The 27,639-nt window shown below is 54.0% G+C and overlaps 9 protein-coding genes across 9 annotated transcripts; 3 read left to right on the top strand and 6 right to left on the bottom strand.

Moving 5' to 3' along the window:
* Window positions 1-425: 425 nt before the first annotated feature.
* Window positions 426-3,020, bottom strand: AYL99_02667 (hypothetical protein; the record flags this gene model as incomplete). The annotated part of the gene is made up of 4 exons (XM_018834183.1): window positions 426-552; window positions 608-883; window positions 968-1,735; window positions 1,792-3,020. The coding sequence occupies 4 exons, from the start codon at window positions 3,018-3,020 to the stop codon at window positions 426-428; spliced, it is 2,400 nt and encodes a 799-aa protein (XP_018696807.1).
* Window positions 3,021-3,645: 625 nt separating this feature from the next.
* AYL99_02666 (MFS transporter, SP family, sugar:H+ symporter) lies at window positions 3,646-5,696 on the bottom strand (the record flags this gene model as incomplete). Its single annotated transcript, XM_018834182.1, has 7 exons — window positions 3,646-4,172; window positions 4,262-4,479; window positions 4,595-5,009; window positions 5,063-5,216; window positions 5,293-5,403; window positions 5,461-5,511; window positions 5,562-5,696. 7 exons carry the CDS (start codon window positions 5,694-5,696, stop codon window positions 3,646-3,648), a joined length of 1,611 nt encoding a protein of 536 aa, XP_018696806.1.
* Window positions 5,697-7,630: 1,934 nt separating this feature from the next.
* Window positions 7,631-8,294, bottom strand: AYL99_02665 (hypothetical protein; the record flags this gene model as incomplete). The annotated part of the gene is made up of 2 exons (XM_018834181.1): window positions 7,631-8,108; window positions 8,170-8,294. 2 exons carry the CDS (start codon window positions 8,292-8,294, stop codon window positions 7,631-7,633), a joined length of 603 nt encoding a protein of 200 aa, XP_018696805.1.
* A 1,388-nt stretch (window positions 8,295-9,682) lies between these two features.
* Window positions 9,683-11,120, top strand: AYL99_02664 (hypothetical protein; the record flags this gene model as incomplete). Its single annotated transcript, XM_018834180.1, has 3 exons — window positions 9,683-10,153; window positions 10,215-10,737; window positions 10,798-11,120. The coding sequence occupies 3 exons, from the start codon at window positions 9,683-9,685 to the stop codon at window positions 11,118-11,120; spliced, it is 1,317 nt and encodes a 438-aa protein (XP_018696804.1).
* A 569-nt stretch (window positions 11,121-11,689) lies between these two features.
* AYL99_02663 (hypothetical protein) lies at window positions 11,690-13,577 on the top strand (the record flags this gene model as incomplete). Its single annotated transcript, XM_018834179.1, has 5 exons — window positions 11,690-11,989; window positions 12,057-12,428; window positions 12,542-13,081; window positions 13,117-13,359; window positions 13,467-13,577. The coding sequence occupies 5 exons, from the start codon at window positions 11,690-11,692 to the stop codon at window positions 13,575-13,577; spliced, it is 1,566 nt and encodes a 521-aa protein (XP_018696803.1).
* Window positions 13,578-14,561: 984 nt separating this feature from the next.
* On the bottom strand, window positions 14,562-17,443 carry AYL99_02662 (hypothetical protein; the record flags this gene model as incomplete). The annotated part of the gene is made up of 7 exons (XM_018834178.1): window positions 14,562-14,884; window positions 14,952-15,173; window positions 15,230-15,729; window positions 15,793-16,138; window positions 16,203-16,987; window positions 17,039-17,139; window positions 17,231-17,443. 7 exons carry the CDS (start codon window positions 17,441-17,443, stop codon window positions 14,562-14,564), a joined length of 2,490 nt encoding a protein of 829 aa, XP_018696802.1.
* A 921-nt stretch (window positions 17,444-18,364) lies between these two features.
* Window positions 18,365-19,054, top strand: AYL99_02661 (hypothetical protein; the record flags this gene model as incomplete). Its single annotated transcript, XM_018834177.1, has 1 exon — window positions 18,365-19,054. One exon carries the CDS (start codon window positions 18,365-18,367, stop codon window positions 19,052-19,054), a length of 690 nt encoding a protein of 229 aa, XP_018696801.1.
* A 140-nt stretch (window positions 19,055-19,194) lies between these two features.
* On the bottom strand, window positions 19,195-20,805 carry AYL99_02660 (hypothetical protein; the record flags this gene model as incomplete). The annotated part of the gene is made up of 1 exon (XM_018834176.1): window positions 19,195-20,805. One exon carries the CDS (start codon window positions 20,803-20,805, stop codon window positions 19,195-19,197), a length of 1,611 nt encoding a protein of 536 aa, XP_018696800.1.
* A 1,037-nt stretch (window positions 20,806-21,842) lies between these two features.
* Window positions 21,843-27,233, bottom strand: AYL99_02659 (hypothetical protein; the record flags this gene model as incomplete). The annotated part of the gene is made up of 3 exons (XM_018834175.1): window positions 21,843-23,145; window positions 23,205-23,657; window positions 23,932-27,233. 3 exons carry the CDS (start codon window positions 27,231-27,233, stop codon window positions 21,843-21,845), a joined length of 5,058 nt encoding a protein of 1,685 aa, XP_018696799.1.
* Between the last annotated feature and the right edge of the window lie 406 nt (window positions 27,234-27,639).

The following is a 27,639-nucleotide window of genomic DNA, read 5'->3' as shown; positions in this document are numbered from 1 at the left end:
GCCAGGCGGAATCTGCAACTTGTTGAATCAGCCTGGCGGGAGGTCTGGCGGTGTGTGCTCGCGCCTGTTGCATTGACTATCTCCATGCAATTCAGTCAAGCTCCCGGATTCAGACATCGACTCCTGTTGCTTCTGCTACTTCGGAGGCCCTTCGGTTTGCCAGGCCAGGAATAGCCTCACACAGGCATCTTGTCGTCTGGGACATGTGGCTGTGAGACAAGTCTTGGTTGTCTCCCTCAGCCTTGTAAGATACAGGCGCTAGGACTGACTGATAGCGGCGTTGTTCCACAATGGACCGACTGCTTTGACTATTCCAAACTATGCCATTCGCATGACGCAAGAAGATCATAGGTAGCGCACAGAGCATCCAAAGAAGCACCGCCAGTACCTCGATGTGACCATTCTACGAAACAGCCAGCCGGTCCTCAACGAGCGAGGCCTGCTCCATTTCTGGACCACCTGTATCTGGCCAACACGAAGGTTAGTTGCTTCTCCGTGTCACGAGGATTACTCCTCCTGCCTTTGGCAAGGGCTATGGCCGATCGCATGACACTGGTGGATCGTTAGCATGAAAACGCTCCATTGGGACAGGAGATTATGTGTTTACTTTCTGAATTGTCGCTGGTAGTCAGTGGGAAGCGTGACAAAGCATGCTTCGGTTGCTCTGATGACAGCCTCGCAGGCAGCCAGTATCGCATTTCCGGAATCAACCTGTAAGCGATACGCAACCAGCAGGAGCAGAAGGCTACCGTGGAGCAATTGGATTCCAAAGAAGTACGGCATGAAACTGGTGTCGGGGTCACATTCCAATATCTGGGTAACGCATTCAGAAGCGGCCATGGTGTGGGACATGGAGTCTTTGAAGCCCGGGGAAGATGTCCAGCTGCAATACTCGTCAGCATATATTCAGCCAGGGAGGGGGAAGGAGTTCAGGTGTGACTCCTCCCCAGGACAGAGGCGAACTTACAAATCCGCGTCCTCAAAGAGACAAACTGGATCCCATTTCGAACCCACCAGGATCCTCAGAACGCTGACAATATGGCTCGCATAACCAGCCACGGTCTTGGCGATGTGCGGTGCTTCAGATTCCTCTGCTCCTGCACTAGAAGACGGCTTCCACGGGGAATCTTTCTCGGTGCCGCTCTCGGCGTATATGCTCGCTGTGACTTGATCCAAAGTCGCCTGGTAGTGATCAAGCTCACGTAATATCTGACGTTCTTGTGAACTCCATATCGAGGCCCCTGACAAAACGGGATGTAGGCGCGATCGATTCCAATCCAGAAGCGTGCCACAGTGGACCATCAATGGCAAAAAGAATTCGAACAGGCCCACGCCCGAACAAGTCTTTGGCGGCCCGTGTGCGCGTCCAGTCCCAGGAGGCAACAACATGCATCGAGGTCCTTCGGCACGAGTTCCGTGGCTGTGTGGCTGCGCACCAGATTGCCAGGTGACATCGTCGAGCGGCAGCAGCAAATCTCTACACTCGGCTTCCAGCAGTGCGAGGGGCCGATTGTAACACAATGCTAGATGTCGGTCCATCAGAAACAAGAGCCACCACGTCCGGCGACGCTCTTCGCGCTGGACTTCGTTGATAAAGTCTCCTTCATCGTGCTCACCCAGAGAACATTTGCAATTCAGGCTGATCGACCCATTCTCTGCGTCGTGTGGCATTATGGCAGACTGTACCTCCTCGTTCAACTTCAGATCCCTCGCGAGGTTGAAGGCCACACTCCACCTGGATAGCAGTCAGCATGCTTGTGGCTAGGAGGAATAGTGGTAGGGAGGATTTACCATCGGATGCTTGCCGCCTTCTTTTCACTTCCCGAAATCACCGAGGACACATGAATAAAAGCGATGATGTAGTCCATGCCCCAAGACTCGGGGAAAGTGTCGTTCCGAATGTCCACCGCTCGGAGGAGGTCATCGTTGCTCCATCCCGAGTCCGAGCCACAGTTAGGAGGCAACCCCAGGTCTTCCGGCCTCAGCAATGGTTCATACCTAGCGGGATTGAGCAGTCGATATGTGAGCAAGCTCAGATACTTGCAGACGCGATCCTTTTCCTCAGGCCCACTAAACAACCCCAACGCTTTGTCGCTGAAGGCGGCCACGAACAGCATGCTGCCCAGAAGCGCCGGATGGGTCTGACGGGGCTGGGAGGGGTCCAGGACGTCGATTTTGCGCAAGATGAAGTTGTGGATGTGGTGGCAGGTGGGATGCATGCGACTGAGGAATGCGCTCGAGAAATAGGTGTCCAGAAGGTCGCAAGCCAGGCCAGATCCAAATTCCCGATCCAGGAATGGCGACAGGTAATGCAACACAGGGTACTTGCATTGAGCAAAAGCCTGGCTATTGGGTGTGGGTGCCTCACGGGAATCAGCTATCGAGGGCAATCTATAGCTATACGGATCCAATATGTGGAAGGTCGGAGAAACATATGTTGACGGGATGACGGCAAAGTCCTTCCCATCGTCGAAGTCTATCGTGCGAGTCTCGGAATTCGAAGCCAGAGCAAGACGAAGTACTGCTGCCGGATTCTCTGGCGAGGAAATAGACAGTCTTAACTGATCACTTGGAGTCTTAGCAGCATCCAGGGAGATACCGTCGGATTCCTGGACGGCGACCCGGCGCCGTGGCTGTTGTTCGCCGGTGGACGGCTGGGGAGATGGCGAGGGCGCTGAGGCATTCTCTCGCGGCTCTTCCGGGGCCGACGCGGTGGTCGTAGTGTTGGCCCACGAGATGCTGTTATCTCGACGCCTCTGGTCGTAGGAGCACTGTTCCTGGAGCTGTTCACACCGGGTGCAGGGCATGGTCCCCGTGCAGCGGATCTTGGACTTGCGACATTGGTTGCAGGCACGGAACTTCTCGCTGATGATGCGATGGAATGGACGCTCCTCAGCGTGGTTGATGTGTGTTTTAAGATGGCGACTCAGGCTGTCGTTGCGGGAGAAGGCGCGACCGCACTCGGGACATGGAGCTGAGGCAGGAGTTCTGCGCCGGGCGATTTTGCTCGAGCCCACCATTGTCGTTCTACCATGAGGACGGGGCGTCGAGGTCACCGGTCATGGTCGACCAGGCGGGTGATGCTGCCAGTGTGGAGTGGAGAATGGTGGACGTAGGGTTCATTGTCGTGTGATTGTGTATAGAAGAAAGACAGATGGAGATGGGGATGGAGAGAGGTCGACAGGCTTTTTTCACCCACATAATTCATCCCTCGCCCCGATGTTCAACCCCGCAAGCTACAGTATGCACCGAGTACTAATCCAGCTAGCGAGCAACTGCCACGCTCCGGGGCCGGAAAAGGGCCGTGAGGCCCGCGAGGCCCTTGATTGGGCCCCTACCGAGTACATCCGGGGCAATGCTGGCAAAGGATATATGTACATATGTCCACCACGCAGCCAAGATCCTCTGGGAACGGAACAGACGGTGCTCGCTTGTACGTGGTTATGGGATAACAATGTATTACGTGGAGGCTATGTAGGAGGGATGCATTTATCCACTCGATTAGAAACTCCTCGTTCCTAATGGTGCAATCTGCTCCTGTTCAGACGGTCTTCCTTCTCTGGTAACCACGCTTCTCCCACCAACGCACAATTGCAGCTCGTGTGAATCCCAGAAACTCGCGGTAGAAGTCTCTAACCTCAACCTTTACACCTTCACCTGCTGCTCCTCGGTCTGCTCTGAGGTAATTTCGACATGATGGCCATGGTCAGTCGTATCAGCCTTCAAGTCGCGTTTGACGTCTTCCACGGAATAGTGCTTTTCACGGGCTGTCTCCACCATCCTGTCAAGTCTGGAATCGCCTGGCTTAGTGTGCCATGGCCGGGGTCCACCATGCGAGAACATCTCCTCGATTTCCTCCAGCGACTTGTTGCATGTCTCGGGATAGGTGAAGTAGAACTGGATTGCCCCGAGAACGCACAAGCATCCAAAGACAATAAACAAGCCCCACTTGATGTTCTGGAACCCAGGAGGAATGTAGAGCCCAAGAGCAAAGTTGAAGAGCCAATTCCCCAGAGCTGCAATCCCCATTCCGGTGGCACGGGTTTCCAGACTCCACACTTCGGCAGCATATACCCAGCAAACTGGTGCGAGGGTCAGCGCGTAGATGATGATCAAGAGGTAGGAAAATGCGATGACTGTGTTGGCCCTTGCGCCCGTGACTTTGATAACCACTGTATTTCTGTCAGTATCAATCTTGAACTCTAGAGTCCAAGCTCCAAGGAGCGAGATAGCTGTTTGAGTGTACCATGGGCAATCTTACCATTCGGATTTCCACCAACGCCACCAGGAACGTTTTCTCCAGTGGACAATATACCAGCAACCACAAAATGGCACGCACCCATCGCGAGAGCACCGTAGATGAGGAGTGGTCTGCGCCCGGTCCTGTCAATGTAGAAGAACATGATAGTCGTGAAGATGATGAACAGCGCGTACTGCACACCGGAGGCGATCAAGTTGATGTTTCCAGTGAGCCCAGCCCTATTCACCGTTAGCATGACCCTTAACTCGTGACCCTGACTCTGGGTTCTCGCTCCTCGCGCTCCCCAAAACATCTTCTCCTCCCTAGCTACACAAGAGAAAGATTTAGGCTCACATCATGAAGATATAGACCACATAATAGGTCATAACATTCGCGCCTGAGTTTTGCTGCCACATTTGAACTGTAAAGCCTGCGAGGGTGCGTTTCCACATCCCATTGAGTACAAACTTGCGCCAACCCGCGGGAGCGAGCCTTTCTGCAGCAAGTGTGGTGGTGATTTCTTCCCATTCGGCCACCACGAGGGGATTGGTGATATCCCCCTTGGCTTGGATCTTGGCCAATGTTCTGATGGCTTCATCAACTCGGTCGACTTTGGCGAGCCAACGAGGAGAGCGTGGCAGGAAGGGCAGTCCACACATCAAGAAGACGCACGGGACAAATTGAATGCCCCAGGCAGTTCGGAAACTTGCTGGACCGTCGATAAAGCTGCATCCGTATCCAATAAAGTACATAATCAAGATGCCCCATTCTCAACTTTTGTCAGTGAGGGATAATGGTATCTCCAGGCCGAGGCAAGCTCACCGATGGCAAGTTGCTGGATGATGATAATGGCGCCGCGCTTTTCCTTCCGGCTTATCTCCGCAAGATAGACAGGAACCTGCGAGCTGGTAATGCCCACGGTAATTCCATTCAAGACACGACCAGCGATCAAAGAACCGATGCCTGAAGTCCCCGTCTACCATTTGTAGTACAAAACATTAGCATCTTTGCTACCACAGCCAGCCGTAGAGATGGAAAGTGTCAGGCCTTACCTGTACAGCTGTACCACAAAGCCAAAAGAGGCAGGCAAACATGATCGAATCTCTTCTTCCAATTTTGTTGGACACAGGACCTGCAATGATGGATCCTACCACCGAACCAGCCTGCAAACGTCTGTCAGCTCGTCTCGACAACGACGGGCGTCGCGGAGGAGGACGTACTGCGAGCGCAGAACCAATGGCGCCTTGGGTAACACCTGCGGGTTTGTTGAACTTTGGATATCAGCGATCTTGGTTTCCGGGAAGACGGGCACGGGACTCACAAAGTCATTGTACTGTTTGGTACCAATAATCGCGGACATAGAGGAAATATCAAACCCAAACAACATCCCACCCACCGTGGCAATAAAGGCCACAAAGTAGGTGTTGTAGATCTTAGGAAACTTGATAAAAGCCATAGTGAGGGTTGGAGCCACAACTGTTGGATGTACGGCGAGGCTTCGAGAACTCAGGTGGAAGATACACTGGATCGAAAAAGCAGGAGAAGCTAGTTTATATCTCCCATATTCCTCCCCCTTCGCCCACACCACGAGACTATGGGTCGGTGTTTGGTGGTGGAGAATCACAGTTGTTCCGGAAGGAGGTACGGTTTCCGCCAATGAAAGAATAACTACTTACATACAAGTCAGGACACTCGGTGCAGAAAAGGCTTCGTGGTCAGGGAGATCGATCGTAATGTGTCCATGTTCTCGCAGGGTACCCTGGATCGGCATTGCATCAGCGGAGAATATACAGTGGATTCTGGTAACGTGTTGCCCCAGTACCAGCGATCACGAGGAGTAGTCATTTGCTTCGTTTCGAGTTTCTTCGCAACTCAAACTCCAGAAAAGCTTGTATTGGTTTGTGGAGGCGGGTAGGCTCTTTTCTCCATACTGGTTACATGGAGTATTGGTTTGCGCATCACCGCCTCCAGGGTCTAGCCCAAAGAAGCATCTTTGCGGTGGTGGACGAAGGGATCGGCGTTTGGTTGTGGGTTGTCTTTTTCTGTCGATCAACAAGTTGGCCGCCAATCGCCGCCGGACTATCTCCTCCCACGACAATTTCTATCCTCGTGAAGGACTGATGATCACTTTAGGTGGCGGGCAGCAAGCTCTGCGCAGAGGGCAGAGCTTCTTTTGGAAGGTGTCATGCAGTCTGACGTATAACTGTATTCCATGAAAGCATATATTGTAATGCAATTTGGAACCGAGGTCGGTCAGAGGGTTGTGGTAAACCCATCATATGGTCGACCTGTACCGAGTATATGAAGGTATTCTTCACCGAAGTCGTGGGTAGCTCCCCGTTTGCAAAAAGCTTCTGTATCCTTATCACGGACGCAAATCCACTGGTAGATGATGGCGGTGGTGGCAATGACGAGAGAAGCTTTTCCTCACGCTGCCAGGGACCGTTGGTGCCGCACTAGCCGTGGGGAAGGGACTACCCGAGCTGGTGGCGACGGTGGCCGTTGGTTTTGAGCGCCGGGATCGTGGTGTAATACCACATGCGGCCCTCGCGTAGAGAGTTCCATGTCATTTCGAGCGAAAATGAGTTGCGTTGAACTTGACGCCTAGTTGAAGGAATTGCGTTTCACGAGCAAGGCTGATTCCTTCTTCCTCTGACACTTTCGCACCCCTTTGTCCAACAACAATTCGAGGAATACTGAGTATTTCGTAATCGACGCTCTGGCGGTCAGCGGCAGTAGGCACTTATCAACGCTCGTATCTATCCTGCGCTTCCTCTGAGTCTACCGTTGCATAATCATCCATGTAAGCGGCACCTACTGTAGTTCTCGGCGTTGTTGAAACTTGATTGCTCCAGGGATTGCTTGCTGTGGGGTGCATATTTTCTGTACCTTGGAGGATATTTGTCGTGTCGAAAGCATGCTGCAGCCTGCTTACTCTTCTGCATTTCCCACGAGGAGTCGAAATCTCCATCCTCCAAGACATACGCGTAGCGAGATGCACCTTTTACGGGGTCTGCGAGCTGATGCTGACCACCCCTATTCAAAATAGGAAGGTCTTAGCCCTTGGGCCGTATCAGCAAGACTTTGAGAGAGTAGGGCTCGACACATGGTAAGATAAACCCAGCTGATGCCGGTGCCTTTGGCCGGTCAACGAAAGCAACGCTGTAATAGAAACATGTTAGGTGAGGACAGGGGGGCTCAGAATATTTATTTGTAAAAAGAGCCAAAACTCCACACGGAAAAATAACCCCGACAATTATGGCTGGAGCACGGAGCTCTGGCGGATTCTTCTTCACCGAGCGAACAAGTAGGAAGAGCTTCGATATATCGGAAAAAGAGATTCTTCATAGCTTGCGAAACGCTGTCTCTCTCTACTCCTCCTCCCCGTTCTCACATGTCGTCAAGGTTTGGCGGTTTCCGTGGTCCAACATTGGGGCGGCGCTTCAGCTCAGCCCAGGGCTCTCCGTTCCTGATCCTGCTGATCATGTCCTCCGGGTCGAAATCCGCCCCGACAGGATTCTCCGCAAATTCCTTGCTCTTCATGTACTCTGTGATCTCGCCGGCCGTGTCAAAGCAATCGACCTGGGTCTCCAGGATGTTTCCGTCTGGGTCCTTATAGTAGAGCGACATCGTGGTGCCGTGGTTCACGCACCACTTCGGCAGTATGCCCCGGGCCTTGCGCTGGCGGTACGACAGCAGAAGAGTCGGCAGGTCAGAGAAGGTGAACGCAAAGTGGTGCAGACCCGAGCTGGTGGGGACTTTAGGCCCAGTCTCGGGTAGCTGAATCAGGGCGACACGGTGGTGCTCATGGTCATAGGTGATGAAACATATATAGTCATTCTCAGCGGTTTTATGACCCCCAAGGAAGCTAGACTTTTGTTACTGATCTGTGCCATTGACGGTGTGGGGGAGTTCCCAACGAAACGTACGTTGTGTAGAAATCACTCATCTCCTGGAGCTTCTGGGTGCGCAAGAGCACATGAGCCAGCACAGACGGGCTCACTACCTTGTCGCTCGGGGCATCGAAGTCGACAACTGCTGGAAGGGATCCCATGATGGTGTATCGAGGGGTAGAGCACCAGGCTGGAGAAGGATGTTGGATGTTGGATGTTGGACATTCGACAATCGAGTTGACCGTGACAGGAGCACACTCTTATACTTCTCCAAGCTGATAAGGCCTACCATATGGGGTGCCTCGCATAGGTACGAGGCCTCCACTCGTCGAGCTGGGAACCTTCCACGTCTATACCGTGAGGCGGGAAGTGTCACCTCAGTAGCCAATGCCGTCATTTGGTATTGACGAGTTTGCCTAAGGAAATCCCTCGTCTCGCTGCGTCAAGGCGCCCGTCTGATCCAACATGGGCGTGGCAATTGGATCTTTTTCCCTGATCGCCAGCTGGCCAAGTTTGCCGACGTCGTATTTGACGGTGTCCCCGGTCAGGCGTCAAAGCCGATGAGAGCCGTTCAAGTCAGCAATATCCGGGGTTTGAAGCAGCGTGACAGCTGGAGTTCTCTCTAAATCAGACGATGGAGTCGGCTGATTCGAGGCGTGGCCAATAGAAAGCCTCGATAGCTCGCTACTCTCGAGCTGCTTTCTCTGTTGGTGTTAGAGGAGATGAGCGTTTCTGGACAGACTGGGCTGTGTTTGTACGGAAGGGGTAATAGGAGAGGGACATGGTTTTGCAGCCCTGTTGGAGGTGAGATATATATAATGATGTTTCTTACATCTAGAAGCGGTCATTGACGAGAGGTTCTGACTTCGCTGACTCCTTACCAATCTCCATAGATCTTATACGACGGCAAGGCGAGGATGAGTGGAAAAGAGCAGTCAGTAGTTGTAGGCAGATCTGGTCCATCGTTGGTCAATGAAAGCAATTCATCCATGGAAATAGGGACAATCAGCTGCATCCCTTCCGGGCTCAGAGCAAGCTGCGAGTCGATTTCTTGGAATGCTCCATAGCAGCTTGTTCAGATGACTATGTCAGAGCCAGGCACATTGGATGGCCAAGGGCAGGATAGGCCTGGTCGAGCTCGGTAGAGATGTTGATATTTCCAGTGGGAGAACCAAAGCGACCTCTCCATATTGTTGGCGAGATTGTCAGCGTTATACAGAAACCACTACGTTACGGTGACGTACAGACACCCAGAATACCCTCCCGTGCTATCCCCGGCGCTCTCACTTCGACCTCTCCTCCAACTCCTCCTCATTCTCATATGCTTGGATGGCGCTCTTTAAGCCGACGGCACCGAGCCGTGAGGAGTCGAGACACGCAGATATCTTGGGAGATGTCGTTCATACACCGTGACAGGGGCCGAGACTCTGACCGTCTATCTCGAACACAAGGCCATCACGTGCGAACTTCAGGCAAGGTAAATACTGGCTGATCTGCTCCTTGGACCAAATCAGATTCTCCAGCAGCGTCCTGCATTTCCTAATAACCAATGCCTGCTGCAAAGGGAGAAGACTCGTCTACCGGGGCTGTTGACCCTTCCCAGTTCCGCGTGGCCATCGTTGGGGGCGGGATCGGCGGGCTCACCACAGCACTCAGCCTTGCCACGTACAGCCCGGAGTTGCCTGCAAGCAACATCACCGTGTATGAGCAAGCCCCCGCCTACAGCGAGATTGGTGCCGGCGTCGGCATAGGTGTGTCTGCCGGCCGGGTGCTGCAGAAGCTGGGAGTGTGGCCGGCAGCGAATGCCATCTCGGGCTCCCGAAACAACGTGCACCGCAGCAACCGCCGTTGGGACACAGACGAGCTGATCGTGGATGCCTTGGCCTTTGACAACGGTGGCGTTGAGGAGGTAAGGCAGCTGTGGGTGCATCGAGCCGAGTTCCTGGAGGTCTTGTACAGCGAGATTCAGAGGAGGGACTGTGCCACGCTCAAGACGAACAAGAGACTCGTCGGACTGGAGGTATGAAATCTGGGCGTCCTTGCACCGCGTCCCGTCCTCGCAATGTCTGACTCTGCGACAGGACCATGGCTCTACGGTGACCCTTCGCTTTGCTGATGGAACAGAGGAGTCAGCGAATCTGGTCATTGGGTGCGACGGGATTCACAGCACCGTCCGCTCTCATTTTGCGGTGGATAAGCCCGTGTACTCGGGCCGGATCGCCTTCAGGGGCACGATTCCCCTGTCTGCTGTGTCCGACAACTGGCCCTACTCGTCGTGGACGCTCTCCTGGCTGGCGCCCAACAAGCATTTCCTGGCATTCCCCATGTCGCAAGACCGGCTCATGAATGTCGTCGCATTCGTCACGAAGCCCGAGAGTGAACTGGGCGGGCTGAAGGAGAGCTGGAGAAGTGAAGCACCGCGAGAAGCCATTGAGAAGGAATACGCCGGGTGGAATCCGACCGTGCAGAGAATCATCCAGGCCATGCCACCCGTCATCAGCGAATGGAAGATTAACGACAGGGAGATTTTGTCTCAATGGTGCTACATGGATGGCAAGGTCGTTCTCAGCGGCGATGCCGCGCACGCGATGTTACCCATGCAAGGTGCGTTGATTCCCTATTTTCCTCTCCTTACCTTGTTCCATATCTAATGCCGCCTCCTAGGATCCGGGGCCGGGTTGTCCATCGAAGATGCCAACATGCTCGGCTTTGTCGTGCGAGATTACCTGAAGAACCCAGGCGCAGGACTCGCGACGTATGTCAACCTGTACCAGGCGGCACGCGTCCCACGGGCGCAGAAAGCCCAGATCACATCCCGACAGGCGGCTGAGGTCTACGACATGCACGGGCCCGACTTTGAAGGAAAGACATTCGAGGAGTGTCTCCCGGTGGTGCGGGACAAGGTCAAGGACCGTATGGCGTGGGTGTGGAAGTCGAACTTGGAAGCAGACTGGGCGGCTGCGAAGGAAAGCATTGGGCTTGCATAGATGATCGATGGCAATGGGATGTATTGGCTCTTAGAGTGTCTGATATACCAAAAAATGACCCCTTTTGTGCATGTGCTGTCCATGGATATCCCTGTAAATCTGGTCGGAGTGCAATATGGTGACATTTCCTGCAAACTCCTTTCCACTCTCTATCTCCCATTCCTCATGCACTTGATACATCTCTCATTATGCCTCATCCAGCCTCAATTGGGCCTTCGTACACGGGTACAGTATGTTTAGGCGGCCCCTCAATCTCTCCCGCCCGACCCTCGAAAACAAACACCCGTTCCGGCCTTTCCCCGCCACGACCTCCCGACTTCCCCTCGATGGATTCATTCGCAGGTTGCTGGAGATCCCAGGAGACAGGAACATTATTGGAGAAGCGAGCTGTTCAAGCCTTTATTCTTAAGAAGCTTGGTATCTTCAACCCGGGCTGGATCTGGGGTGATCGATCCCCCCCAAGCCCAATATTGCGTCGTCTCAGCCGCCACCACCCAACACGAGTACGACGACCACCATCGTAGTTCTATCAGCCCCCTCTTCCCATCTCCCGCTCCTTATTCGACACAATGCTCGCCACCGACTCGATATTCCACCTCCCGCCGTGGGCGTGGATGTCTCTCGCCGCCGTCCTCGTCTGTGCCTGGGCAGCCAGCTTCCGGTACCAGAAGGGCCTCAACAAGTACAATGGGCCGTTTATTGCTTCCTTCACCAACTTCTGGCGCCTATGGCAGTGGGTGTGGTATACCGACCGCTGTGCCTACCCCAGCGTGGTCAAGTATGGGCGCATCATCAGGGTCGGCCCCAACACGCTGCTGTTTAACGACCCGGATGCCATCAAGGACATCTACATGACCCATTTCTCAAAGGTGAGACAGAGTCAGAGAGACGAGATGGTCTCCTATTACAGTTTTCTAACTAGATCCCAATCTCCAGTCGGACTTCTACAAGGTTGGCCAGGGCGTCTCGCGCGGTGTGGCCGTGCCAAACATCTTCTCCACCACGGATCGCATCTACCATGGCAAACTACGGCGATCGGTGGCCAACGCCTTCGCCATGAGCACGCTCGTCAACTACGAGCCCTACGTGACCGAAACTGTCACCACCTTCCTCGCCCAGCTGGACCAGAGGTTTGCCGGCAGACCGGGCCCGGACGGCGTTTGCGACATGTCCGAGTGGACTCGGTTCTTCGCCCTGGACGTGGTCAGCGCCTTGACTATGGGCAAAAGCTATGGCCTGCTGGAGGCTGGCTATGATCACATCGGAATCATCCACGCCCGGACGACCTTCTTGCGCTACTTTACCATTGTGAGCTTGTCCCTCTCGATACCTTCCCCAAGTGGCAATGGCATTGGCCAACCCACGGGGGCAGCCAGGACATACGTACATGTAAGCTGACACTGACTCCCTTCCCCTTCCAGGTCAACAACGTCACTTGGCTGGACCGCGTGCTCAAGAAGAACCCCATCCTCATGTGGCTGGGACGGCGGGGCCTCTGGAACAGCGTGACGGCGACGGTCCCCATCGCGCAGCGGCAGATGGACCAGAAGAAGCGTGACTTCAAGGGCGTCAGCGACAACCAGAAAACGCGCGTGGACCTCCTCACCAAGTTCCTGCAGGCCAAGGTCGACAACCCGGACATCGTCGACGACCGCGCCGTGCTGGGACTCACGCTCTCCATGGTCAACGCTGGCAGCGGCACCGTCGCCACCACCCTGGCCGCGACCTTCTACTTCCTGCTCAAGTACCCGCACGTCATGAAGGAGCTCGTGGCCGAGATCGACGCACACTTCCCGCCGCCGAGCGCCAGCAGCAGCACCGAGAAGACCGGCAACAGCCCGATCGACTTCGCCGAGTACGTGGTGCCGTTCGGCGAGTCGCAGAAGCTGCCCTTCCTGGACGCCGTGCTCAAGGAGATCTTCCGCATTTGGCCCGGCCTGGGCATGCAGCTGATCGAGCGCGTGACGCCGCCCGAGGCGCCCACATCCTCGGCGAGTACATCCCCGGCAACATCATCGTCAGCTGCAACGCGTGGATCATGCACCGCCACAAGCCCACCTACGGCGAGGACGTCGACGTCTTCCGCCCGCAGCGCTGGCTGGACGCGAGCCCGGACCAGCTGGCCGCCATGAACAAGGCCCTGCTGGTCTGGGGCGCCGGGCCCAACACCTGCATCGGCAAGAACATTGCCCTGCTGGAGCTGTACAAGGTGGTACCGTCGGTCCTGAGGATGTTCACGGTGAGTTTTGAGTCCTGCTTGAATTGTTTCCCCCCTCTTTCATTCTATTTCTGCCTTCCCGACATGTTCCACTGACGACCCCCGCTCTCCTCGTCGGGATGATACAGCTCCAACTCGCCGACCCAGAGAAGGAGTGGAAGGTCTTCAACCTGGGCGACCCCGAGCCGTCAGAGTTCTTTGTCCGATGCCAGCCCAGATACCGGAAGATGTTGATGTAAGTAAGTAAGTCATTCCGAACGAGCCGCCGCCCCGAGAGCTTAGGCGCGAGGGAGAAGCATGAGAGATACGAAGTTTCGCAGTGGCCGGAAATGATGAACGAACGGCTTTGATGAGGAAATGCTGTATCCTGCCGCTGCATTTGTGTGCAGGCAGGCACCAACGACACGAACGATTCCTCTTTTTGAGGACGGGATGGGATGGAGAGAGTACGTAACGAGCTGGTGCGTGGGATCGGAAGGCATGGTCAGTCAGCCAACCAGCCAGCTCGAGATCACGATGTATATATGCGTGTTTATACATGACGCGAACAGGTCAGATTCAGGTGCAGCGGGACTACATCATAAGACCGGGGAATTTCAGGAGTAGGAGAAAGACAGATGCCAAGGGAGAGAAGAGAGATCCATCGATGACACCTAGATAGACAGACTCAATTCCCCCGTCCTAGGGAAAGCCTCGTTGGCTATGTAGTGGCTCAATTCATGAGAATCGATCGGCATCTTACAGTGGTACATACGAGGAGTCGGTCTCTCGCTTGTTTCGAGTAGCTGTTTCTAACTAACTATGCTATAGGTTGGTAGATAGAGAGGGAGAGAGAGGGATAGCCAGCTGGTGAGTGAGTGAGTGATGCCAGTTTGGCAACCGATTACACACGCAATAACGCGAGCGGATGCATCGTGACTGACTGAGCTGAACCTGTGTTGTAAACAAGCTGGAATTATGTATATCCATGTTCCTCGCGCATAGATAGCTAGCTAGGTTAGTAGGGTCTGTCTGTGTACGTGGGTATATCGCTGTGTGTTTGTGCGTAGTTAGGTGGGTGGTTTTCAAGAGCACCATATATGATAGAGAGAGAGAGGTCTTTTCGTCAGATATTAGAGTAGTGAAAACATCAATTTTCCATCAATTGTCGGTTACACGTTGCCACCCCGCGCCGGGTTTTTCATTCTCTCTCTATCTCTCGCGTACTTCGGTCCTGTTTCTCCTCACGGAGCCACCCCGCGATTATACGCAAACGAGTGACTGCTCAAGAACTCGAGGTCGCCGTCGAGCATGAACTCGCCCAGATCCATGCCGAGCGGCGACTGTTTGCTGCTCGTGACGATGCCGCCGCCGTGGTTGTTGTAGATACCCATGCCCAGGCTGGCGCCCACGGCCGCTGCGCCGCCTCCGAGCAGCACCCCGTAGTCGCCTGCTTCTTGGGGGGCCGGTGCCGGTGGCACCGGGCCGAAGGCGGGCGCGTTGGTCGGGTGGTGGTACGTGACGGGCTGCCAGTCGTGAGGCTGAGGGAGGAGGCCCTGTCCGATGGCTGAATAGGAGGGAGGTTGGTTAGCATGGTAGAGCGAAATTGAATAGATGAGAATATCAGGACGAACCTAGCGCCTGAACCACCTGGACCAACTGCTCGAGATAGTCTCGACATCGCGCGACCATGCGATTGTCGCTGTCGAGATGGCGGATCGCTTCGATGGCCATCTCCAAATGCAGGCTCATATCCTCGGTCGACTCGGTCAGTGACATGTTGGAATCGTTGCCCGAGGCTTTCTGGTCAATTTGGACCAGGACACACGCTCCCAGCACCAGGGCTGCATTGAATGCTGTTCGACATCGATTAGAGAAGTAAGGATGAGAGATGCAGCAGAGCAAAACGTACTGTAGTACAGCGAAAACCACCATGCGCCCAGCAAGCCCCATTTCGATCGCCCTGTGGCAGACTGCAAGGCATTATGGACCAGGCAGATAATCTCCTTGGCCGATTTAATGGCAATCTGGATATGGATGGTGCCAACCTGTTGGAGCAGCGAAGTATCTTGGTGGTTTGCCGGGTTGCTCAGTCCATCGAGGAACTTGACCAACACGGGTCGATGGAGGAGGATGCGCACATTGGTGTAACGGAGCGTGAGGATGAAGCGGAGGCGCAGTTGCCGCCATGCTTCCTCGGCCGAGCTCTCTACCTGCGGCAGCCGTTCGGGCAGGATGTCCTGCGTGGCGATGAGTCTCATGTGGGACGGCAGCCCGCGTTGCCATTCGGAGAGTTGGTTTTCAATCTTGTAGACCAGGGCGACCGTGTCCACGGCGTTGGACTTGAACGAGCAGGCAAGATTCTGGCCGTAAAGCGAATCCACGATCGTGCAGAGGACTTTATAGAGCGTGCTGTGGATGGAGACTGGTTAGCTCGTATCAAGGGAGGAAGGGACTTCTCGTGGGAGAACTGACATGGTGCCGTTGAAGAAGGCAATGCTCAATGACTCCTTCTTGTCCGCGGGTGCTGCTGCTCCGCCGTCGACGGCGGAGAATCCCACCGGAAGCTCGAGCTGGACGTAGCTGTCAGGGATCGCCGGAGGTCGTCCAAAGGTCATGCTCAAGGTGCGATCGAGCATGATACAACCAAACCACGTCCTTTTCCGGACCTCCTGATCCAGTGGGGGGAAAACTCTGGCCAGATCGCTGGAGTGAAGACCTATCTGAAACGCAGCTCGCACTGCAAGACCATGTGTCTTCCATGTCTGCACTGACTTCTGCGTTCCCTGCAAGTACTGACCCATGAGGAGGAGGAACTGCACTGTTTTGTCTGTGAGTGTCCGGCCGAGTTCATGCATGACAGACTGAGCTCGGCAACCACTTACCAACTTCAACACTCGTCCCCGTCCCATTCGTGATCTTTTCATTGAAGAGGCCGGAAGCCCGTCGGAAGTAGATCTCCGACTCTGCGCTGGCCTTTGCCGCGGTCGAGTCGACACTTCCAGGAGTTGTGGTGTTTTCCCGTGCATGGACCATGGCATGGGCGAAGACGATGTTTAGCAAGGCGAGCCAGATTCTCCTGACGCCCTTGAACTTGTCCTTGCTGGCCTGTTCAAATGTGGCCATGAACGATTGCTCGTGGATATAAGGAAACAATAAGCCAGTGTTGCTGAAATACCAGTTGAGGAGCTCACGGGCTACCGAGTCGGGAGGAAGGGCATAGATGTTCACCTGCTCGTGAGGAGAGTCGCGAGGCGTCGGCACAGGGGATGCTGGGCCAGAGGTATTGATGAATCCCCCTGTAAATCCTACCGAGTGATGTTCTGCCGGAGACGGTTTCCAAGGTTCTGGGTCGTGAGTCAACCGGGCCACGGCCCTCGAGACGTGTCGGAGGAACGCAATATTCGATGACGGCCCAAAGAAAGCACAGTCCTCTTCCTGTGCAAACGTGACCGCCCCCATCGCGTCGATCGGATCCTCGACGGTTTCCGCATCTTCGAGGCTCTCTTCCCGTAAGCACGCCGTCTCTGGGGGCGGGAAATCTGAGGAAGAGACTCCATTGGAGACGTTTGGATTGTCAGATTGGTACACGAGCGTCCGGTCGCGGTTCTCGAGAGAAGCCAGCCGACCTTCTACCTCTTTCAGCCTATCTTCGATCGACGACAAGTACCTGAGACGAGGATCAGCATCGACGCCCTTGACGCCGGAAATCTCGACTCACTCCTTGCCGATGATGATGTTCGAATACGAAGCTGACTGTTGGTAGACGCATTCGAATCCCAACTCGACACACAACGAGCACTTGGGGCGCGTGCCATCGCACTGGTAAGATTGCCCAGGTCAGTCAGATAAAATGGGAGACTCATCGCCATGGTCGTTTTATCGACCTGTCACGACAGCAGCAATGACTCACACGTGATTTCCTCCCCCGGCACACGGTGCACGCCAGGGCAACACGTCGTCGTTTGCTGGGGGGATCGTTGGCATCGGACGCCTGGTCAGCGCCAGAGAAGCCGTTTTTGACGCTGGTCCATTCGGAGTCGACGGTTTTTGGGCGACGTTGTTGGGGCCGGTCGGTCTGTTGGGCGGAGTGGACATCGTCCGGCCTTCGATCAGGCTGATGCATGTTTGTTTTCTGGTGGATCACGGCTCCTATCTTAGCATGCAGCAAGGAGCAATCGACGGCACAAGCGACGGGGGGAGTAGTAGGGAGGCAGAGTGAGTTGTTGTCGGGCTTGCGTGCCGGACCATGACCCTGTCTCAGTATCTTCGTTTCTGTTTTTGCACTCGGCTGACGGGGCTAAGGCGGACGGGGATATGTTGATAACAGGTGGGTGATGAGACCTGCAGTGCTAGGCCCCAGACAGGACACCAGCTGGCTTCAAAGATATGATTTCGGTGATAGATGGTCAGTGGGCAGGGAAAGGTGAAAGACTTCAGCTTTTGCGGGGTCGACGCCAGCTTGAGCCTCAATTGCCACCAAAGTGTCGAGATCCGCCGGCATTGCTTCCCGATGTTTCCCCGTCGCTCTTCGACGCCACAACCACCAACTATATCACCAACGGTGGCTGGGGAAGAGCTGGAGACGTCAAGGTTAGGTATGCAGGCAAGTTAAGACGAAGAGAGAGAGAGGAACTGAGTGCTCAGGGAAGCCCCCAATTAAAGCTGAGTATTTCCCTCTTCTCCCATCTTCTGAGATTCAATGGTCTTTCTTAAATATGTTCTTGCATTCGGCAACAATCTACATAGGTATAGTATGACGCGTGTGCAAAAGTAAACTCGGAAAGAGGTTCTGAATGACATCTATATCTGGTGGTGATGATTGCCTACTCGCTCTGAGCAGGCCGCTGTTGTAGTTATAGCGGCATGACGAACGAGGCCAGGACTAACTCCATACGATATGTATATGTAATACCTGCTGCTATAGAAATGGCGGGATTCAGCCTCGTTGGCAAAGCTGAAGGTCACATGGATATCGACACCCATTCACAACATCCCTATCTTTTATTCTTTCCTCATTTCCCTTCCCTGATACCTATCCACAGACATGAATGGCGGGATGGTCGCAGACAGATGCTACTCCTACGATGACGAGACCTTCACCAAGCGAGACCTTGTAGAGTCTGAACGCGCAACTGATTGGCAAGGCCTCCCTGTCAAAACACCTTGGGGTTCCGTGCGGCGTCAAAATGACCATGCCGCGCTCGCGTTCGTTCGAGACAACACAACGATCCCTGTTCCGAAGATTCTCGAGTTCAAGAGCATCAGTGAAGGCACTCACCAACTGAAAATGGAGCGCGTATACGGAACACCTCTTTCTAAAATCAGGGCGGGAAAGGAGCAGGCTACCAAGGTTGTTGATGAGGATATCACACAATTTGTCCTTCCCCAGCTGCACAGTCTAAGATCCCGCAATGTGGGCTCCTTGGCTGGCAGCATCATTCCTCCTCCGCGTCTGTGGGAGGAAGCCGAATCCCATCAGTGGACCCCGTGGAAATCTTGGTCGAAAAGAAATGTCTTTGTCCATAATGATCTTGGTCAACAAAATATACTTGTGGACGACAACTTCAAGGCTGTTGGGATCGTGGATTGGGAATATTCTGGCTTCTACCCAGATGATTTTGAAGCGCCGCTATGGATCCAATCGCCTGAGGAGGAGGGTTACTTTGATATTGACGCTCACAAGATCCCCCGACTTGTCAAGTTCCTTTCTCAGAGAGAACACCGCCGACTGTAGCTCCGCGATTTATCATCTTTTCTCTCATGCGGAAAATCGAAGAGGATGGGGGTTGGGAATCAAAATGATTTTTGATTATCGATCCTTATTCGACCCACTCAAGGCACTCCGTCTCGTTCAGCCCTCTCCACCAAGCTCACTCAAGTACAAGTATAACTGGTCGCCAGGGTCTTGTCGCCGGTGCCCCTGTACCGCGATGTCGCGGGAAACGGGCACAGATTCCTTGTGACCACGGTGCCATCCGCCTCCGTTTTGCGCGCCGCCAACACATCGGGCGCCTTCTGGTCCTCGACCCACGCCACCACCGCCGCCAGCGGGTCCACAGGCACGGCGCCCGGTGCCGCTGGACCAGCGCCGCAATGGTCCACGCCCGGGGCGAGGAACGTGCGATAGAACCCAGCGACCACGGACGCGTTGTTGCCCAGAGCCTGTGTCACCCGCTGGTGGTAGGCGACCGTGTCGCGCGGGAAGATCAGCTGGTCGGCTAGCCCGTGCCAGACGATCGCCTTGCCCCCGGCCGCGTGGAAGGCAGAGAGATCGGGCTGGTCAGAGCCCATGACGGCGCCGAATTCCCGCTGCGACTGGTTGAAGATAGTCTCAAAAGCAGCGTATCCCATGGCGGAAGTGTCAAACTCGGGGTCTTTCTTGACGAAGTATTTGATCCAGGCGTCGTTGACGAAAAAGGGCACACCGAGCCGGGTGCCGTTGACGACGGTCGTGTTGGCCAGACTGTCCAATGCCGCCCCGGGATTCAGGGCGTAGGGATGAGAGATGGCGGGTCCTTTGGGCCCTGCGAGGATTTGGCCGACCACAGTGGCCATCTTCTGTGTGATGATCTCGCTGCTGCCGTCGCATTGGACACTTGTTCCAACCAAGGCCAACGGGTCGAATTTACAGAGTTGCAAGTCTGTGATGACGCCGTCGGCCACTCCGTCAAGAGCATCACAGGCCGCAACGCTCGCGCTGGTGAACGATTGGAGGACGCATGGACTCACGTAGGTTGCCTCCTCCTTCATGACCACCTGTGGCCACTGTTCTGCGACCACGTACCTGGCCCAGTCAATAGCCGGCGCTCCGGCGACGATGCCGTCGAAATCATGGGGATGCTGTTGTGCCGCCACCAAGCCTTGTCTCCCACCCGTCGAGCAACCGCTCCAGTACGAGTGGGCCGGCTTCCGGCCATAGTATTGTGCGGTGATGGCCTTGCCCGCCACAGCCATGTCATGCACGGAGCGGGAGGCAAAGTTCAGTAAGAGATCCTCATGCACGGTGCCGTTCGGACGCAGAGCCCACGCTGCTGGACTGTAGGGATCTCCCGACAGGCCTGCATCCGTGGATGCTGCCGCATAGCCCAGTGCCACCACAGGGGCGAGGCTGTATTCGAAGAATCCCGCCGCGTAGCCCGACCCTCCGGTGCCGACGAAGCGGCCATTCCAGCCCGTCGCCGGCAACCACACTTTGACCTTGACTTTATCGTCGGCGCCAGGGTGCGAGATGACCAGATCGACACTGCACAGGTCAAGGCCGGTGAGGTTGTTGTTCAGCAGGGGCGGGCTGGCCAGCACCGTCGCATTTGGGAGATGTTGCGACTGCATGGACAGCACGCGCGCGCCGGCAATGGTCGGTTTGGTCAGGGCCGCACATGCTGTCTTGCCACTGGTACTGGGAGCTCCCTCGGTGGATGGAATCAGAGCTGCCGCAAGTCCGAAGACGATGAACGAGAGCATATTGCGTTTTCGGGGACTTGACATGTTGTTCGCTTGCTAGCTAGGCAGCCAATTTGTCGAATTCAAGCACCCCCACTGCTTTTGTGTAACGAGCGCGCGAGAGAGAAAGAGAGCGGTAGAGGGTTTTTCTTCACTTATCTGGCAGTTCCAGCAAGAATATCCATCCCTTTACAAGTCGGAAACCTCCATTTATATTCCCAGCACCAGCACCAGCACCAGCAATTTGAGCCATTCGCCCCCGTTGCACCGTCCCATGTTGATCGCAATCCTTTGACTTGCATCGGACTTTTGGGGCAACAACAAGGCTAGCTAGCTTGACGAAACAATAGCGGCCCTTCGTCTGTCTCCTAGTGTTTGCATGGCGGGGGCAATGTGAATAGTGATGGCTTGTTTATACTGGCGCAGCGGTCTAATGAGCATACTATACTGTAGTCTGTCTGGTTTGCCCTGCTCGTTTCTAGCCGAGTGCCAGGCTTAATAATTTGTTCGACCAGGGTAACTAGAGATTAGAAGACCAGGCACGTACAAGCCTCGAGTGAGATTTTAAGAGACGACTGTATGTACAGAAACCCGCACCTCAGCGCTGACTAACTAGGCACGAGCCAGGCACAGCAGATTTGGGTGCCGCCAGATGCTGTCTTTGGTGGGCTCCAGGGCCGAGACTGTGGCTGGTCGGGCTAGTGGGCTAGTGTTGGTGGGCCACTAGGCTTAGATCTGCCCGCCTCTAGATCTCCGGAGCTAAGCGCTTACACGAAGCCATATAAAATGTACCTCGTATGTATCCGGCATGGAATACTTGGCAGGTATATCAAGAGCCGGTGGGGGATGGTGGGACACAGTCTTCATAATATCCAATGAGATCCATAACATCACACATTGACTATCCATTTATGATGGTGCCAGCTAGAAGCCATTCTTTGGAGGTCGTAACGTGACAAGACGGCCAAATCGCGTTGCTGTCGTCCAGCAGTATCCCACCAACACCAGTACCGTTGAGTCACCCTTCTCCCCGAACAATTCACTGCCATGGGCGGGATGTAGCCCTTCATCACACAAGACGTTCAGAGTCTCAGGTCAGAAAATCTATTCTCGAGTTCTGTTGCATGTCGCACTCCCTCAGCAGGGGTATGGTTCTGCCCGCCCACGGGAGCGCCACATTGAGGACAACGCGCCGTCTCCATCGGCATGCCGCATTCTCCCACCGTGAACGGGTGATTGTTGGCACAGGTATACCAATGCCCTGATCCACGGAATTCACTGGCCATGGCATTGATCACACTCTTCCACTCGGTGTCACTGACCACTGTCGTGAATGTCGAGGACTTGAGCATCTCTTCGACTTTCTTCACCTCACCCACCACAGTTCTGGTCGACCCTGGGTGCCGAGCGCACACCTGCTTTGCAGCCTCAATGTGCTCGGTGGCTTCATTGGTTACGGCTGTCATGATTTCCCGTCGACTGCTGTAGGTCCGTTCCGCCAGACAGCACTGGGCGTAGAACGTGTGAGCTTCAACCTCTACGGCTGGGTAACGTGCCTCCTGAGAGGCGACGAGAAGCTTCAGGCAGTCAACTTTGGTGGAATCCAGGTTGACGTCTTTCAGGGCGGACCCAAAGACAACCAAGAAATCTGACAAGATGACAAGTTCGCATCTCAGCAGCAGTGATTCGCCCTGTAGAGTTTGGCTGGTTTGTATAATGGTATGGTCAAACTCCACATCGCTACCGGTTTTCCCTTGTCTTCGGGCGAACTGCACCATATCCCAAACACGCTTGAAAGGCTGTTCCTCGACATCAACCTGCCGAAGATATTTGTTAACCTGACTGCGGGTCTTTGCAATCAGCGAGTATCGCGTATTATGGGCTGCCTCGAAGATCAGCTTGATTTGCTCCTTTCGTCCGCCTGAAAGTGTGAGTTTCTCCAGGTTCATTCCGTTCCCCAGAGAACGGACGTCTTTGATCGATTCGGCTAGCTTGGCCTGATGCTGGTAAACTGACTCGCAAAGTGACACATATTGTCGGTTCGCCGCTGAAATGAATTTCTTGGTCGCGTCGTCAATGAGCCCTCTTCGGACAATACGGCCGTACCTTGATATCGTTCGCAGTGAACCCCGGCAGTTGCTGCATACCTTGAGCTCATCTTTTGAAAACGGAATGGACGAGTCAGTGATGCGGATATTTGTCCCATCAGTAGCATAATGCTTTGACATCTCCATTTGACCGTCCATGCTTTGAACGGTCAAGGGGTGGCCGCAGGGAGGGATTATGCACGGACTGTCGTCAAGATTGATCTCATGGTATTCCTCCATCAATATCAAATCGACCACCATCTTCTTCACGTCCTCGGGAGCACAGATTTGACAGAATCTGGGCGGTGGACAGATCTCGCCACAGAGCGAAGGGCATTGATGCCCGCAAGCTAGTACCTCGGTGCAGCGCTTTGAACAAGGAATCCAATCACATGGAGCCGCGCAGGGAAGGGTGCAAGCGCTGTGAGGGCAACTGGAAGGGCACTTTCCCTCTGCGCACGGAACGCAGGGCTCATGGCAGCGTTTTGTGCATCTTGAGTGGTGGCACGACACTTCGCAAGGAGCTCGGCATGGAGGACAAGGACTATCCCCGTGACATTTTTCCTTACACAAGTGTCTGCACGATTTGAAGGCACGGCCGCAAGCCTGTTGGCAAATCCGATGGTTTTCTTGGATGATTTTGCCATCTTCTCTTTTCTTACACACATCGCAAGGACGTGAGCAGGCATGGCCGCATGGAAGAGCCGTTCCACAAGTAGCTTTGCAGCTAAACTTGTTGCTTTCGACGTTGACGCAGCATGGAAGTTCAGCCCGATGGTCACAGCCAGGGACAACGCGAACAACCCGGTCCTGGCAGATCACCTGGGAAGGATCTCTAGCTTGCCAACAAGGCAGGGTATCTCGCGTATGTCCGCAGGGCAGGGTGAGCTGGAGGTCGTGTAGCTCCTCCGGGCATTTGACAGAACAGGGATCTCCACATTTGTTTGGACACAGGTGCATACATTCTTTCAAAGGTCTGGGGCACGGCTCCAGACATTTGACTGCGCTGTGCAGCATTTGTGAATGACATTTGCTGATACAGGAGTGCCCACAGCTAAGACGCATTTCGCATGGTAGGTTGCACCCTCCTTCAGGCGAGAAGATGGCAAAGTCGTCTGGTTTAGAGACGGACATTGTGGCTTGTGGATGACGAGGACATTGAAGCTGAAGCGATTCGCCAAAGTTATCGCCGGATTGAAGCATTTCAACTACAGAAGCCCACATGGGGACGTGAACAGAGGTTCGAGAGTTGCCGATGATGTACATTCCGTGTTTGGCGCGGGATAGAAGGACGTTGATCCGATTCGAAGCCCGAAGGAATCCACACTTGTTCTGGTCATTGCTTCTCACCAAGGAAATGATAACGACTTTCGCCTCTTCTCCCTGGAAGTTGTCAATGGTAGACACTTTGAGTGCCCGCGAGAGAGAAGTCTTCTGGAGCGTCGGGAAGGCACTGTGACTAGGCTCATTGTTGTCCTTGCCGACTTCTTCCTTTTCCAACTCCAGCATGTCGCCTTCGGTTAAAGAGATCTCAAACAACCCTTGTAGTGCTCTGCGGATTTTCTGAAGCTGGCCAAGGTAGGGTGTGAGAACAGCTAGATCATTTGCGTGGTAAATACCCTGTCTGACAAGATGAGACACCAATGAAGTGACCATCTGAACTTCAAAGGTATTAGAGTAGGAAGTCATACTATCCGATTCAGATGTAGCGCCATCTTCAGGATGCGCATGGTCAAGCCAGAACAGTCTCCTGGCCAGCCCGGTGATAGGGGGATATGTCTCAACCGCCGGAGAGTCACGTAACTGTGGATATAGCGTGTTGCGAATGAGTTCAGAAATTGAGGGGTGCATTCGACGCTGTGTCTCTAGAGTGCTGAATGGCACTGCCGTCTGGGTCGAGCATGAAGGCGTTACCAGTCTTTCGAACAGGGATATATCCAAAGAGTGACGTTTCCCAGAAGAACACTCTCTTGAAAGTTCGTAGCTCTGGATGTGTGGGGGAAGTTGAAGATGATCGCCGATCAAGATTGCATGCTCTAGGGAAGGCAAGAGTGCTGTAAGTATATGCGCCTCAAGCACTTCTCCCGCTTCTTCGCAGACGAGGACTTTGGAATTGAGCTTTCTAAGCAGTGGTAATGTTCTCGCCAGACCCGTTGTCGTCACACCAATGATCTTGGCCTGTTGCAAACATCGAAGGTCAACATCCGCTCGGACTTGATCCAATTGTACTTTGTGTTCCTTGTATTCTGCTAGCGCAGTCAATAGTTCGGTTTGGGCTGTCTTTTTTGATTCTGCCAGCCAGTGATGGTAAACCCGCTGTCTCTCCGTATGAGTCAAAGACTCGATATCTGGTTCCTGGAGTAGATGCCGAAGTTTGCGGGTAGGACCCTGATGTGATCCACCTTTACGCCAAGCGGTTAACAGAGATGTCTTGTGGTGGGCAACTCTCTCAAAACCATCGTCGTCCCGACCTCCGATGAAAAGAGCCAGGTAAGTCTTGGGCTGATAGATCTCGAGATAGCTTTTGAGTGCTGCGACGTCCCCTGTGACCGAAAGTCTCTTTATGGCCCTAGAGATGTCCCGTTCGTCCTCCTCGAGTTTCAACTTCAAAACCCAGTGTTGACGTTTCTCAGTTTTGGTCAACTCAACATTGTTGGCGAGGAGACGGAGGTTGCAATCTTGCAGCATCTCGGACTTTGATTGGGATCCAATGCGAACGATCTGATCAATGCCATGTCGCACCAAGTCTTCCAGAAGTTGGTCAAGTGCATGATTGGTGTAACAAACGCACAGGATCGGACCGAGTTTAGCCCGTGCCTGTACTGCCAACAGTACTTTGATGAGTGCCACCCCGGTGAAACTCTTACCTGTCCCTGGGGGTCCTTGAATTAGAGCTAGAGCGCGGTTGAGGGACGTGAGAAGTGCGTCGGCCTGAGCTCTGTCCAGAATTGAGTTCTCACGGAATGCCTCATGATTGGTCTTATCATTGATGGAAATCCTCATTGGGAGGTTTTCTTTCATGATACAGCTGAGGTCGAACTCAAAATTGGGTCTTGTGGCATAGTAGGGAGCCTCGATCATCGACAGATCTGTTTGAGGTTCAGGCGCTAGGTAGTCTGAAAAGGGCATCTCAGGACTTCGAAGCATTGTCTGCAAAGCACGCAAGGTGGGTTCGAATGAGGGCAACAGCACACCAGGAAACTCAACTATCTTGGCAGGTGCGGAAGCAGAAGCTTTCATGAGACCGAGAACGCCCTCTGTGGCGTCACTGACGAGCGAGACGGTCGTAAAGGCTCGAACAGGATCTGAGAACAGATCCAGAGGCCGTTCAGGTTGTTTTTGGATTGGCTCATCGTCTGAACTTGATGAGAAGTTTGTTGTGACTGAGGGTTTGGTTGGTTTGCATTCAACGACCGAACAGAATATCAATGCACCATTGGAAAGGAGGCAAAGGAGGGAACCTATGCGGAGGCGTTTCTGGAATTCCCACCACTCCTTCCTCTGTTTGGCTGAACGTTGCCGAAGATGGTGAGGTTGATCGAAACCGATCGTGATCAGCAGGCCTTGCCATTTATTGAAATCGAATTTCACAACCTGAGCGTTGTCGTATGTCAATTTCCGTGGACCTTGATGTTTGCCCCTATTTTCAAGGCAATGAGAAGCTTGCACTTCTTCCCTTACAGCATCCCTAAGCTGTCCAACGGTATCTTCTCGAAGGAGACGAAAGTGTCGGTCAAGGAGTCCTGATACTCCAGGGAGATGCCAGGCCTGCTGGCTCATGGAAGGCAGATACTCGGCGCGTGTTGCACTGATTTCCTCGAATGTGGGCATGATCTGTATGTCATAAGCATTCACGTGGTCATTGTCATGCCGCGGTCCCTTGTTGGATAGTTCACCAGGCAAATCTTGCTGAAGCGTGAAAATGGCCCGCGGAGGTGCAGCTGTCTTTGGAGGCTTCCAACCTGTCAGCTCTCGACCGATCCCTAATCGCTGATTAATGCGGTTCACAAGTTTTCTCGACTCGTGAGCTTCGCTTTCGTCGATCTGGGCCACGATGTCGAAAAGGGAATCCGCAAGCGGTCTGAGTTCGTCGTTAACTATGGCGTGAGTGTTGCAGTCAATGATTTTCGAGAAAGCTTTGACGACCGCCTCTATTTCCGAGGGCAAAACGTCGAATTGGTTGTGCTCTGTGAGAGTGGCAACGAGAGATTTGAAGAATTGCACTGCACGCTGGCCTTGAACCCCGTAAATGAAGTTGTAGATTGTCCCCACATGAACGTCGAGCAAAGGGGATGCAAGCACGTGCGGATGGGTGATGACCTGACAGAGTGGTATGGCTTGCTCTTTCATCATCTTGCCGCGCTTCTCTAAGCTCATGCCTTCCATGTTGTGCTCAACAACTTGTTTTATTCGTAGTAATCCACCGTCCTTGGCTAGGATGAGTATTGTCTCTTGCATTACTCCAACTTCAGAGCCCACATGTGTGAGAGCAGTCTGGAAGAAGAGGGGAGGAAGAGGTGGATGGTAGAAATCGCTTGTGCCTTTCGGGATGGATAGTTTCCAGGCTCCAAATTTGCCGTCTGGCTCGTTTCTCTTTCGCCGTGTTCGGTTGGGATCCTGTCCGACGGTATCTGCGTGACTCTGAGAGGCACTACCAGCAGCAGAATGGGGAAACAAGCACGTCGCCCCATACTGACAACGACCTGTGTTGATGAATTGCCAGCAAATCCCCCGAGGCTGATTGTTTGCTTGAGATCGCGGTGCCATTCTATAACGCTCTTATTGACACCAG

The sequence above is a fragment of the Fonsecaea erecta genome (assembly GCF_001651985.1).
Source record: "Fonsecaea erecta strain CBS 125763 chromosome Unknown Scaff2, whole genome shotgun sequence".
Taxonomy (NCBI): domain Eukaryota; kingdom Fungi; phylum Ascomycota; class Eurotiomycetes; order Chaetothyriales; family Herpotrichiellaceae; genus Fonsecaea; species Fonsecaea erecta.
The sequence above is the reverse complement of the archived record's forward strand: the minus strand, read 5'-3'. Positions and strand labels throughout refer to the sequence as shown.